Below are 15,214 nucleotides of genomic sequence, written 5' to 3' on the forward strand. Positions count from 1 at the left end.
AAAAGTATTCTTTTTTTTCCTGGTAGATGAGGAAAATAACTGGAACCAATGTTTTAGAAGATCAAGGCACTTAGCTTTAAAATATACACACTCTGTTTTCTAAGCAAATTCAAATTGAGCAAAATAAAGGGCTAAGAATAAACTTGTTACAGTACTTTTTATGTACTGTCAGTAAAAAACAATTGTGTAAAGTAGGTATCTTCACAGAAGTGTGAGATTTATAAAAATTTTCTTCAAGGAAAAAGGCACAAAAATTATGGCATAGAAGCTGATTTTTAAAACTTTATTGATTTTAAAACAAAATCCAGTTTGAACCACAAAATTCAGCTTGAACCACAAGTGGGAATACAATGTCTTCAAGATAACTTTTAAAGCTATTACTCTATATAATGATAAAACAGAATTAACAGTAGAGCATAATACGAACTTTTCATTTTGGTGGTTTAATATATATTCTTAGGATGAATTTTAACACCATTTAAGAGGACTGTACAAAAACATATTTTTTTAAATGACTTGCCAAATTTATCATTATGAATGCTTAAAAACACAAGTCTATAAATGGGTAAAGAAGCACACAAACTCTTTTACAGTGAGTTTGCAAGGCTTTGCTTTTGTAAGCAAGAGAAGTGTGTATATTTTTGCTGAAAATTCTTTTTGTACTTAATCTCATGGGAGTATTGGTATATAGAAATCCACATACTGTATTTCATGAGATTTTCATCAACCTGATTTTTTTGCGTGTAATGCTAGTTCTACAAGGTAAAGAAATACCCTATTGCTCCTAATGCTAATGGACCAACCCAAATTTCTGTTCCACTCTTACCCATACAGAAAGGTCTGTTGATCTTTTAACCAGCCCTCTGCCTTACCTGCTGCCAAAGAGAAAAAGGGCTGGAAAGATTCTTGCTGTCTAATCCACTGTTTCCTTGGAGCACAAGACCAAGCACAGGGAGGGGAGAATTTAGCTGTTGACAGATTTAGCACATATCTACATGTATGCTCTAGAACACAACACTGCCTCCAAGCTCACCTTTAAGTCCTTTCTTAACACTATAAGTAAAATGAGAAGTGTTCTTAAGTCTGCATGGTCAAACAGGAAGCTTCTCCTGTACACTAATCTATCTTTGGATTAAAAAGTTCCCCTTAAGGAAAAACATCACTAACGTGATTGCCAATGTAGAGCTTGTTTAAATGTGCCTCAAAGGGTCATTTAGAATGCCATGACAACTACTGTGTCTGATTATTAACAAGAAAAAGAGGACTAATTTTATAGATAAATGTGGGGTGAAATTACTGAAGTTCCAAAATCAATGTCTGATTCTAAACACAGTAACAAAGAAATTTTTCCATTCAGGATTAAGATGTCTTTAAGAGTTGAAACGATTTTGGAGGTCATCCAGCCCAACTTCCATCCAGATATCACGCCTCTCACATATAGTAGTCTTCTGAATTATAAAAATTTATAAAGTTATTTTTTTAAAAAAGCTACATAAATAAAAATTATCTCTATATATAGAAATATCTATTCAGCACTTCCATAATTTAAATATTCAAATTAAACTGGGTAGAATTGGTTCCTTCTCACCCCTACAGACTGTATTTACACACTAACACATTGAATTACATTTAAACAATAATAGTACTACTTCACTAAAAATGGAGAAAAATAGTATTCTAACACAGTCCCTAATATTTTCATAAACATAAAAACTGAAAATTACATATGTGAATTAGATCTCAAACTGTTAAAAAAAAAATGTAAGTTAACTTGCTAACCTGGACTTCAGTCTCTCATTTAAGGTTTGATTCTGGAATGCAAATATGGTTTTTTAAAGTAATAAAATCTCTTGTATATAGTCTACGTATTAACCATTTACAAGGACTGTGAACCCATCACATCACAAATGGAAGGCTCTAGTGATTAACCAGATGTGTCCAACACAGAAAATAACTATTTGGTCAAAATTATAAAAGGTTTGACCTTATTTGAAATATGAAAAAGCTGAGTACTTGAAAGATATGAAAATACTCAGCAAAGACACTATGAAAAGCTGAATAACAAAGTAACTTTCTCAAAAAATTATTTTAGGCCACAGTATGTAACAGAACTTATTGCTATTTGAAATATTAAAAATAGGTTCATATATAAAAAAGATTATCAGTAATACTTTACTAATATAAAATGATACACTTCTTTTAGAAGACATACTCTAGATCTCATTTCTAAAACACTATTTTCTGATTTCCAAAATTTCAGTATATAGCTAATCAAACTGACCTTACCAAAATCCCACAAATTATAAATCAATTAAAGTTCTGATTTCATTAATTTTAGCTTGTTTCATTTCATTAGCATTTGTTTTCTTAGTTCCAAAGGCTCCCGCAGCAAGTTCTCTCTTTGTGTTTTGTATTTTCAGCATATTTTCTTCAACAGAATCCTTCACAATGAACTTAAAAAAAAAAAAAAAATACTTTTTAGGTCACAGTATTTAAAATCTTCAATGGAAAAAAATGAAAACTTAAGACATGTTGAAATGTTAGTCCACTATAAAAAAATTTGCTTTCTTACAGTATATTATAGATTATTAACCAATTTTGAAAGCTATTAATCTTTATAATACACATAATCTAATATCTGATCTAATAATTTTTTCTCAATATGCAGTAAGCATATTTAGAATACAGTAGAATAACCACAGCTGAGGACTGCTTTCCCTCATCACTCATATGGTTTTCTTGTATAAAGAATATGGCTGTAAGGCCTTAAGTTACATCTTAAGAACAGCACCAAACCAGCAAACTTTATAGGCAACTCTGTAACTGGAATACCTGCAAGATAAATTTAGCATTATATTTAAATAGCCAAATGAGATTCTCCCAGAAATGCAAGAATGTGCCTTTATCTGGTTTAATTTAAAACATGGAGTAAAGAAAAAAAGACATCTTCTCAACTGATGCTTAAGAAGCATTTCTGATAAAAACCTTGATTAAAAAAAAATCTTCATTAACCTATAAATAAATGTCCCTTAATCTTAAAAGTGTATCCACTGGAAACTTACCAAGAACAATGGAGTCACAATATAAAACAATAAAAGGAACAGCTCAAGAATTACTACTATCACTACTATTAGTCAACACTGCATAGAGGTCTAGTTAGTGTAATAACTATACAACATTACTGAAATACATAAAAGACCAAAAAAAAAAAAAAATGGAGACTAAATTTTTATATGGGAACACTCCTTACTCATAAGGAGTGTTTATATATATTTATAAAAATCATTCTCAAATTAATCAAAAGTTCAGTAAATCCCAAATAAGATTTCTTAAATGAGATCTGGGAACCTAAATCCAAAGTTCAATTTAAGAGTAAGTAATTGTATTAACGAATTTCCAAAAAGAAGGGTAATGAGAGCATTTTGCTCTGCTAGATACAAAAGCATACTTTAGAAAACCATAGTAATTTTAATAGTAATGTCCCAGGAATAGGAAAAGAAATCAAAGAAATAGAAACGCAAAGTCTGGAAAGAGATTCACATTAATATATACAAATTAGTTTATGATAAAACTGACCTTTCAAATCAGTAGAAAAAAAAGATATACTTAAAAATTTTGAAGCTTTTTCATGAAAAAACACATCCAGTTCAAAGAAAAGAGTTTGAAATAAACCACTTCTAATGTAACAAATTTAAAATCAGTGTATAAAGGAGTCTTTTACATTATAAAACTATATTTGTACTTTATGAAAACTGGGCAAAAAAACAATTCACTGAAAAAAATATTAACTGACAAGAGATTAGTGAAAAATAAATATGCTCAAGGTCTTAGGTGTACAGAAATTAAAGGAGCACTTTTTTGACCATCACATAAGCAAAAATTTACATCATTCTCATACATCTTTAAGTCTGTTTAGAAAGCAAAGTTTAAAGAATCCTAAATCCAGAATTTAGGTTTTTTTTTTTTTAAAGATTTTATTTATTTATTTGACAGACAGACATCACAAGTAGGCAGAGAGGCAGGCAGAGAGAGAGAGAGGAGGAAGCAAGCTCCCCGCAGAGCAGAGAGCCCGATGTGGGGCTCGATCCCAGGACCCTGGGATCATGACCTGAGCCGAAGGCAGAGGCTTTAACCCACTGAGCCAACCAGGCGCCCCTAGTTTTCTTTTTTTAAAAAAGATTTTTATTTGAGAGAAAGCCCATAAGGGGCAAGGGGCAGTTGGGCAGAGGAAGAAGCAGACTCCCCACTGAGCAGAGACCCAACACACGGCTGGATGCCAGGACCCTGAGATCATGAGCTGAGCCAAAGGCAGCTGTTTAAGTGATTGAGCTACCCAGAATTCTAGTTTTCTTAATCCTGAAGAAGTACCTGCATATAATATAATTCTCATTATGGAACTGTTTTTATTAGCAAAATATTAGACTGGATAAATTATGATGTATCTATATATGATATTAGAAAGAATGGGTTTGTAGAGTCATTAAATTCACAGAAAGTATAAGGGTGGTTGCTGAGGGCTGAGTTTCAATTTGAGATGAAAAAGTTCTAGGGACAGATGATGTTGAAAAATCATCAATGGTGTGAAATTATGTAATGCCTCTTAAGTGTACACTTTAGATAAAATGGTAAATATTCTGTATGTTTTACTATGTTTATGTTCTTTTATGCTAGTGTACTTACATGGGTGGTTCCCAATATATACTGTTAAGGGAGTAAAGTATGCTGCAGAATAATAAAGGAAGATCTTATTTACCTTAAAAGACATTTTTAAAGGAGAGACATACACACAAATGAATCTATGTAAACATTGACAAAGAGACTTTGAATAACATGTAAAATTACTGATAGTTTCCTCTAGAGGAGATTAAAGCTGACCTTCATACTTTTTCTGCCTAATTCTACTGCAGTCTTTCATAATAATACATTCATGCATTATTTGTATGATCTTAAAAACCTCATCAACCTAATTTTAAAACAGATGGCTTAAAAACTCACTTTTGTGATGATAACTTCTTGCTTCTGTCCAAGTCTATGGCATCTGTCAAAGCACTGATCTTCAGCAGCTGGATTCCAAGCCTAACAAGAATATGAATTGCTTTATTACCAACCTGATCTGTGAGTGTTCTGCCCAATTCCTTTCATTTCAATATTACTCATTCACCTTTTACTGACTCAGATTTTTCTGACAGAATTCAGAAACTGACCTAAATGCTCCGGGGAAAAAAAATATACCCCATCCCCAACTATGACAGGCAGGTATTCCCCATCATTTCACTGCATGGCTTCTAGTATCTAATATAGTGCCCGATACATAGAAAGCACACAGCAATCACCCAATGCTTAAGTAATCAAATAGTACCTTTTCCACTTTAAAACTGATCTATGTCTGCTTAACAAAGGAAAAAAAAAAAGGTTACACATCCTTAAATGACCTAATTTATGTCAGAAAAGATGTAATTTATTCCATTTATGAAAAAGTGTTCTCCCCTTTTGCTGATCTTTTGATTCTTTTTCTTTCTCTTTCTTCCATTTGTTAAATAAAAGCACAAAAAAAGCTTTCAGGAGTAATCAAAAGTACTAAAAATTAAAGGCTTTGTTGATGTAATTTTCTGTATCTATATTTGAATCTGACTTTAAAATTGAACTAAAATAACATTAACTCATTAAATACAAGTATTATCATGGGGACTGTCTTAAAGTGAAGAATGAAACAAGCAAAGAAAAAAATAAGCAAAACTATACAGAGTTCCTCTGTCTAGAAAGACAGGAGTCAAGTGGTTTGGAAATAACTATAATGAACTATCAAGGTTAGCGATCATTAAATTTTAAACTATGGGATGATTTTTAAAGGATGTTTAGGACAAAGGAAACTTTATACAGCAAAGTACCACCTGAAAATGTAACAAAATCGCAAATGCCTATGTTGATGACAAGTTTATAGTGTGATTCATACTTAGGCTGTTACTTTCTTCTGTTTAAAGTTCCATTGATGGGTACCTGGGTGGCTCAGTTGGCTAGGCATCTGACTGTTGATTTTGACTTGGGTCATACACTGGGGGTCGTGATATTGGGCCCCACATCTGGCTCTGTGCTGAGCATAGAGTCTCCCTCCCATCCCTAGCTCTTAAAAAATAAAGTTCCCCATGAGCTCTAGAGAAAAGGAGATTTTACTATTATTGTAATTTAAGTATTGGGTGATTTTTCATATAGAAGTCGGATTTTAAGAATATACTTAGCTTACGATTTTCTAAAAGTAACACATTTTATGTATATTCTGTATTTCACGATTGAATACATATTGAAATTGTTATTACCAACAGCCCAGGTACATGTTCCTTTCTGTTGTCTTCTATTTTATCAAGGAACGTTCTAGTGAGCTGGCAATATATATCTAGTATGACTACCAAGAGTCAAAAATTTTTTTTAAGTAGGCTCATGCCCAGCATGGACCCCAATACAGGGCTTGAACTGAAAACCCTGAGATCAAGACCTGACCTAAGATCAAGAGTAAGATGCTTAACCAACTGAGCTACCTAGGTACCCCTACCAGGGATCAAATTTATCTCATGGTAATATAAAACTGATAGCTTCCATTTTCAGCAGTACTGATGAAGGGAGGTAATTAACTTTATTCAAAAGCCTAAAACTGAATATTTAAAATACATCTTAACTCTAATGCAACATCCCATGAAAAGGTAAAATATTTTCATGAGTAAAGTTTTTTTGATTTAATCATATTTTCCTGGGACCAGGCTTTTATTTTAGAAGTAGAAACATTTGAAGTGTTCGATGAAAATTTACTGTGAACTGCTAAAACATTCTAGCAGTTTTTTTAAACTACTAAAGAGTACAGTCTGTGATCGGCTTTATAATACTATATTTGGTATTGACAACCTTTTCTGTATCAGATACTAAGATTATAACAAAAGAAGCAAGTAATTTGGGAATTTGTCCAAAAATCATCTAAGATTATCATCAGGTTAGTTAATATAACTTAATACGCAATTACAATGACTTTTTTATAATAACCATAAAATATTAAAACTCTAGCAAAGATTTAAAACTTCATCCACAGAACTAAAGCAAGAAAATACAATAGATCACTGCCATCCATAACATCAGTATGAAATCTGTGAATGTTAAAATATGGTTCTGTTCAGTATTTCACTGGGGAGGTTACCCCCAGCTGAGGAAAAAGCCTTGGTAATGGGTGTATGCATGAACTAGCTAGCCTAATCAGAATAACTCAAATTTGTATCTCAGTGAACTTTGTTAACGAAATTTTCTGAATTTCAGGTAACAAGCTAAAACTACAAATCTTAAATCTGTGAATCACAGAAATAGCAAATAGGGTTGCCTCTGGCCCTGACACAGTAACCCAGTGCAAATTAGAAACTGAATTACTCCAGAGTGCCTACAGCTCTATGTGCTGTTAGAAGAAGGTGCTGCTCCTCTATATATGCTTCTCTTAGGTCAGTTTGGTGAATAAAGTTCAGGATGAATTTTAGCTCCCACTCTACAGCTAGATCTGTATTGTACAACTACAAGTGACCTGTATTAGATGCTAAAATTTATCTAAAATGTTCATTAATGGCATTAGTTTCTAAAACTGTGATGCTGGACCACCTCCACCTGAATCACCTACGATCTCTATAAAAATGCAGCTTCCTGGGTCTCATGCAAGAACTCCTTAATCTCTGAGCACAGAGGTGAGAAATTGTATTTTACCTAATATTTTGCACATTAAAACAGACCATTAAAATCACGATGGTAGCTACTTTGTCCACCTTGTTTATAGCCAGATTCCTGGTGCCTGTAAGACTCCCTGACACAATGCAGGATTCACATTATTTGTTGGCCAAATGAATGAAACCACTACACTTTCTATCAGTTAATAGAAACTAATTTAATATATGGAAGCAGAAAACCACAGAAATTAAGAACATGGAATCCTGGTTTGCATATTACTGCATAAGGTTGGGCAAGTTATTTTACTTCTCCGTGCTTCAGAGAAATAAAAATAAGGACAATAATAAAATAAGGACAATAATAAAACCTCATAAGGATCCATCCTAGGGATATCCTAGAGATATTGTGCGAATTTCAGTTGGTGTATGTAAAGCACTTAAAACCCTCATTACACATTTACTAAGTTACTATTTTTACCAAGAATTTTCACAATCAGTTACAACTATGATGGTATTTACCAAATAGTTTATTTTTTTTTTTAAAGTTTAATAACATACCAAAAAGTCTACAGAACTACTTACTGGATCCATTAAAAACACTCGAGAAGCGGCAGAAAGATTCAGGCCAACTCCACCTGCTTTTAAGGATAGAAGCATTATGGTTGGAGATCCTGCTTCAGTGTTTTGAAAACACTGAATTGATTCAACTCTTTTCTTCTGTGCCATGGAACCATCCAAACGAGTAAACACAAATCCAGAGGCTCTGTGGAGGGACAAAAAAGACAAGTAACACTTTCCATTTGATTTAAAAAAATGTAAGTAATTACAAATCTGTTCATTCAACCAATTTTTCTACTCATTTATTTTGACAAATATATACTAACCCATCTACTAACATGTCATACTCTGCAGTTTTTTTCTGATAAAGTCAGGACTAAATCTTTAAAATCCTATGCTCCCAGGCAATATTCTTATTGTGATTCTGTCATTTTAGATAGATGAAATGAATATAACTGGTAAAACATTTTTTGCTAACCAAATCAAAATACACAAGATCCTTTCACTCAAAGTGAGAATCAATATTGAATTTACCTGAGTGGTGTTTCAATTAAAGACAGGAATGTTGTAAACTGAGAAACAACTAAACTTTTTATGTTGGGATTCTTCTTTCTTAAGTCAATTAGTGCATGCATTAGAGCATTAATCTGAAAAAAAAAATGAGGACACCCATTAGATTCTATTTTGAATAGGCAAAATACATACAACTTTTTTTAAATTAGGAAAAGAACGTTCCTGCCCCATTATTTCCCTAAAATGCCAAAGTAAAAGAAAACTAATGTTTTTAAAAATTAAGATTGAAAGAATGCACTCAAACTGAAGCTCCTTTCCTCTCAAACTCACCACTAGAAATAAAAATGTTAACACCAACAGAGTATAATATTCTAACGATAGGGTTAAAAACAGAATTATTTTAAGACATGGTATCCTTTTAAAAAGAAAAAAAAAGGGGCGCCTGGGTGGCTCAGTGGGTTAAGCCGCTGCCTTCGGCTCAGGTCATGATCTCAGGGTCCTGGGATCGAGTCCCACATCGATCGGGCTCTCTGCTCAGCAAGAAGCCTGCTTCCCTCTCTCTCTCTCTCTGCCTTCCTCTCCGTCTACTTGTGATCTCTTTCTGTCAAATAAATAAATAAAATCAAAAAAAAAAAAAAAAAGAAAAGAAAAAAAAAGATTCTATTTATTAGCGGGTGAGAGAACACAAACAGTGGGGACAGGCAGAAGGAGGGAGAGAAGCAGCCTCCCCACTGAGCAGGGAGCCTGACATGGGGCTCAATGCCAGGACCTGAGCTGAAGGCAGAGGCCCAACTGACTGAGCTACCCAGGTGCCCAAGACATGGTATCCTTTTATAAATGTAAAACAAATACTCAAATATTTGCCCATGTGTATTTTACCTTTGAACTAGATGTCCATTCCATATTAGACTTTTTCTCAGTGTCACATGCCAATTCTTCTGGAGGGCATTCTAATAAATTGTCTCCATGTATATCATTTCTGCACAAAGGACATTTAGCATGTGGCTGTATAAGAGTAAGATAGGAGTAAAGTTTTTAAGAGGAAAAAATATAAATTTCCCTAAAATTTTTAAAAAGATGATAAACTATATCCTTAATAGCTAATGCTTTCTTAGACTTTTTATTAGATTCATCCATTTGAGATAAATTTGTACATGCTGAACTCCAGGCATGTAACATTCCTATGTGTTAAGTGGGACTGGGTAAAAAAGGGAGCTAAAGTATGGTATGTGATCTTGACTAACAGCAGGAACTTCAAACAAGTATTATTATACAATTTGCTCTGGAACATGGTCTCAAGTCCAGAGGTCCACTTATAGTAGGATTTTTTTCAATAAATACAGCGCAATATTATATATAATAATATATATTATGTATAGTATATACAAATCTATATACATATATAGTACAATATAAAAGGATATTCTCTTATCATTTTAGTATTTTCTCTAGCTTACTTTAAGAATACCACATATAGGGGCACCAAGCTGGCTTAGTTGGGAGGAGCATGCAATTCTTGATCTTGGGGTCATGAGTGTGAGCCTTACATTGGCTATAGAGATTACTTAAATAAAAACTTCAAAAAGTAAATAACACATATAACATAAAAATATGTGTTAACTGTTAGTGGTAAGGCTTCTAGTCAACAGTAGATAGAAGTTTTATAGGAGTCAAAAGTGATATGCAGATTTTCAACTGCACAGGGGGTTGGCACCCCTATCTCCTACATTGTTCATGGTGAACAGTACTATTTGCAGACAAGTAAAGAAACCAAAACAGTATCTTGAACCTAACTACAATACAGCACACAATTTGGAACTGTTTTTTAGAAGAAAAAAAATATCCTTCTTAATGGCTTATAAAGCTAATGTAGACCTGTTAAATCCTATCAGACTCATTCAAAGCAGTATTTGTTGTGTCCATTTGTACCAAGACATGCTAATATGTCCTACATTACTATATACCAAATACCGTTACCAAAAAAAAAAAAAAAAAAAAAAAAAAAATCTGAAACTGAAACAATGTTAAAAGTAGAGTGTGATTACCTTTAGGGAGCAGGGAGAAGGTAACTGATTAGAAGGGGACACAAGGAGACCAGGATAGTAGTTACATGGATGTATTTACTTCATAATTCACTCAACTGTACAATCATGACTTGTGCATTTTTTCCTATATGTATACCAATGAAAATATTTAAAAACAAACAAATACACCTCTACCTCTGCTGAAGAATTGCTTAAAGGATTATTCCACTTCAAAAAATTATACCATATATAAGAATCCAGGCCTACCTTATCCAATAAACAAAGGAGGCAATTAAGCCCTTGAACTATGGTGAAGCCAAACTGAGATATGTTCTATGTGTATAATATCACCAGACTTTGAACACTTAAGTTAAAAAACCATGCATATTATCTCAGTAATTTTTATATTTTAGATAAATTAGATAAAAGTCATTAACTTCATCTATTTCTACTAGAAAATTTAAAATTACCTTTGTGTCTCACATTATTGATCTATTTATTAGACAGCAATGATCTTACCAACAGAACTAGGATACTAACTGATTATGTCTCTAAAAGTATACTGTCTTTTCATGTTTAAAAGAGCTTAATTATAAGAAATATATCAATATGAAATACTGACATACATAATTAACCAAAAAACATGCACTGGTAAATCCAAGTGCAAAACTCTTTAGTCATTGGACTTAGGTTTCATTACACTCAAAAATGACTAGTGTACCACTCTGTCAAACACTGAACATGTACCTTGTACAAAACTAACCTGCTCATTCTGAATGACTTGGCAAATACAGGGTTTACAAAAGACATGTGCACAGTGTGTTATGACAGGAACTGTTAAAGAATCCAAGCAAATTGCACATTCTTCATCAGAACCTGAGCTCAGAATTAACTTCATCTTCCTTATTAACTTTTTCCGTAGTTCCTCAGGTGTATCATTTCCTAGAGAAAAGGCTGAAAAATTAATATCACAGCAAGATTTGTAATATGATTAGACAAGTTCATCTTATATAGGGAAAAGTTTTACTTGGGTAGTCTTTATTTAGGCTTCTTTTATCACAGGAGACAAACATGATTTAAATTTAAAGAAAATTCAGAAGCTGAAATAGTAGCTAACCCACGTAATACATCTTACACAAAAGCATCATTACAATCTGCACATACTACCACAGAAAAAAAGGCAGATCCAATTTGAAACAATCACCTAAGAGTATAACTGGAAGACACCTGGAACACATCACTATTATTCCATTTCATTGTTTGTGAGTATATTCCACTTATGTCCTATCCTAAAAACAATGTCCATTTGACAAATAAGACACTATAGGCCATACAAAAAATTTCATTCTGATTTAAATATTCTTAACAAATATAATGGTGTAAACAAATCACATCTACTTACCTGAGGGACCACTGGAAGACACTGCATTTGTAAGAAGGTGAGTATGACAACAAATCTGCCGCAATCTAAGCAAAAGACCCAGGACATCTGCATAGTGCGCAAGGACAGTGCCTTCATTAAAATACCTAGGGGTAAAAAATGTTAAATATTATGAAGGCCTCTAAATATCATTCCCTATTCTAAAACGGTGGAATAAAAATGGCATTGTTCTTTTCTCTGGAAATCACGTCAAAACTATCTTTAATGAAACCACAAGAGATTGTAACCATAAAGCAATATAGATCAGAAATGGCTGCCAATTGCAAAAGAAGTTGACAGGAAGATGCTGAGAGACAGGACTCCAGATCTCAAACAGATCTTCCAGAGAACAATTCTTCAAAATAGATGGCAAGCCCTGAAGGTAAAATCAATATCCTTCATGTGCAAAAACAAAACTAGGGTGCATGGCTGTGGTCTGAACTTACATGGACAAGTTTTACATCAAGGCGAGAAGGCAAGCTAAACAAGGAAACACAGCAAACCTGTTTTCAGAAAAGATTATGGACACTAGAGTCCACATTATAAGGAACCCTACAGCTTCTGATCTTTGTTGTGTAAGCACAAATAAAACCTGAAACAACTCAGCTATAACCCTGAGACATAATTAACAAGGATACTTCCTATTAGTCTGGGACACAGCTATGCCTTCTCACCCCATTCATATTAACCTCTTGCAAATAACTAAGCCAGAATTCAAGATACTCAAATATAAGTAATCAGCAAAGAGCAACGGAGAACAAATGGCAGTGAAAGAATATTCACCAAAAAATGCTGCCATAGGGCGCCTGGGTGGCTCAGTGGGTTAAGCCGCTGCCTTCAGCTCAGGTCATGATCTCAGGGTCCTGGGATCGAGTCCCGCATCGGGCTCTCTGCTCAGCAGAGAGCCTGCTTCTCTCTGTCTCTCTCTCTGCCTGCCTCTCTGTCTACTTGTGATCTCTCTGTCAAATAAACAAATAAAAAAAAATTAAAAAAAAAAAAAATGCGTGCCATAAGGGCACCTGGGTGGCTCAGTGGATTAAGCCTCTGCCTTTGGCTCAGGTCATGATCCCAGGGTCCTGGGATCAAGCCCCACATCAGGCTCTTTGTTCAGCGGGGAGCCTGCCTCCTCCTCTCTGCCTGCCTCTCTGCCTACTTGTGATCTGTCAAATAAATAAAATTGAAAAAAAAATGCTGCATTAAAGCAAATAAAAATTATGAGCAAGGATACTGCCATGATTTACCATCACAGCGAAATAACAGAGATGAAAAATGAGGTGGTATAGCTCAGGAGTGTAAAAGAGAAAAGTGAACCATCAGAAAAATGAAAGCCACACTGAAACCAGCATAAAAGAGACAAACCACTGTGAAAAAAAAATGTGGGAAACATAAGAGATAAAAAGTAAAACAAAAACTTAAGAATAAAATTTACCTATGGAACAAAGAACATCCTACACACATGAAGATAAAATAATGGAAAAGATAACATTTTAAAAAAAACCTGATAGGAAAGGGAGTGGGGCGGGAGGGGGGGGGACGGCAGCGGGGGAAGAAAGCCTGGAATCCAGATTTAAATGGTATATGTTTCCAGAAAAAAAATCAAGAGAGAGAGGTCTTAGCCAAATTGCTAGAGTTTAAAGAAAAACGTTAAAATAAAATCAGGGTTTTCTTGGGGCGCCTGGGTGGCTCAGTGGGTTAAAGCCTCTGCCTTCGGCTCAGGTCATGGTCCCAGGGTCCTGAGATCAAGCCCCGCATCAAGCTCTCTGCTTGGCGGAGAGCCTGCTTCCCCCTCTCTCTCTGCCTACTTGTGATCTCTGTCTGTCAAATAAATAAACTTAAAAAATAAATAAATAAATAAATAAAAATCAGGGTTTTCAATAGAAGTACACCAGAACATGACAGTAAAGGCTTCTGAAGGAAGAATGGATGATTCAAATACTATATACTAAGTCTATCACATACTTAAATATATTAAAGCAATCAATAAAGTACAGCTTAATGATTAGGAGCACAGACTCTAGAGCTAGGCTAAGTTCAAAACCTGGCTTTGCCAATTTAACTGTGAAGCTTTGGGTAGGTTTCTTAACCTTTCTTAACTTCAACTTCTTCATCTTTAATGGTGGCATGGTAATAATACATACCTCATAGGACTGTTGTATTAAAAGAAGCTAATACATGGAAAATATTTAGAATAGTGTCTGGATTATGATAAGTAATAGATCTATATGTGTGTGTGTGTATATATATGCACATACTAGTAATATTAGTATATTATTAGTATATATATCATACACATATTAGTAATACTATGTCAACAATTACTTCTAAATATTCAACAGTACAAAGGGGCAATATAATATAAAGGTTGAACTTATAAGCTCTAGAACCAAACTGCCTGAATTTAAATACCAGCTGTCATTCACCAGCTGTGTGACACAGTACAAGTTTCTTAACTGCTCTGTGCTTCAGATTCATCTTTAAAATGTGGGTAATCCTTGTGCTGACTTTTTAAGATTATTGTTAACTAATACATATAAAAGCACTTAGGGGGCTCGTGGATGGCTCAGTCTGTTAAGTGTCCAACTCTTGGCTTAAGCTCAGGTCTAAGCTCAGGTCATGATCTCAGGGTCCTGAGATCCATCCTGTGTTGGGCTCTCTTCCCAGAGGATTACTTGAGCTTCTTTCTCCCTTGCCCTCTGCCCCCCCCACTAGCACTTGCATTAAATAAACAACAAAAAAAATTTTTTTTTAAGATTTTATTCATTTATTTGAAAGAGAACACAAGCAGGGGGAGTGGCAGGTAGAGGGAGGGGGAAAAGCAGGCTCCCGGATGAGCAAGGAGCCCAACGCAGGGCTCAATTCCAGGACCCCAGGGATCACTACCAGAGCTGAAGGCAGACAACTAACTGAGCCGCCACCCAGGTGCCCCTAAATAAAAAAAATCTTTAAAAAACACATATAAAGCACTTAAATAAATGCATTAACACCTAAAAAAGTGCTCAGTAAATGTTACT

At 34.2% G+C, this 15,214-nt stretch overlaps 1 protein-coding gene and 1 long non-coding RNA gene across 7 annotated transcripts in view; one reads left to right on the top strand and one right to left on the bottom strand.

Annotated features, from left to right (window-relative positions):
- Window positions 1–269: 269 nt before the first annotated feature.
- The window catches only part of HLTF (helicase like transcription factor), a 55,958-nt gene continuing 41,013 nt past the window's right edge, over window positions 270–15,214 (bottom strand). For 2 of the 6 annotated variants that reach the window (XM_047727476.1, XM_047727466.1), the window contains exons 19-25: window positions 12,186–12,310; window positions 11,547–11,725; window positions 9,639–9,764; window positions 8,781–8,893; window positions 8,271–8,451; window positions 4,996–5,076; window positions 270–2,453 (exon numbers count right to left, since the gene is read on the bottom strand). In XM_047727476.1, the coding sequence (XP_047583432.1) occupies window positions 2,301–2,453; window positions 4,996–5,076; window positions 8,271–8,451; window positions 8,781–8,893; window positions 9,639–9,764; window positions 11,547–11,725; window positions 12,186–12,310 (958 nt within the window). In that variant the 3' untranslated portion in view covers window positions 270–2,300. Of the gene's footprint in view, window positions 2,454–4,995; window positions 5,077–8,270; window positions 8,452–8,780; window positions 8,894–9,638; window positions 9,765–11,546; window positions 11,738–12,185; window positions 12,311–15,214 lie in introns of all 6 variants that reach the window. The other 4 variants (XM_047727457.1, XM_047727434.1, XM_047727452.1 and 1 more) reach the window with 3 other exon arrangements.
- Window positions 2,450–5,673, top strand: LOC125098560 (uncharacterized). Its single transcript, XR_007126873.1, has 2 exons — window positions 2,450–3,953; window positions 4,160–5,673. It is a non-coding gene; the product is annotated as an uncharacterized LOC125098560 (long non-coding RNA).

Source organism: Lutra lutra, chromosome 1 (genome assembly GCF_902655055.1).
Source record: "Lutra lutra chromosome 1, mLutLut1.2, whole genome shotgun sequence".
In the NCBI taxonomy this organism is placed as follows: Eukaryota; Metazoa; Chordata; class Mammalia; order Carnivora; family Mustelidae; genus Lutra; species Lutra lutra.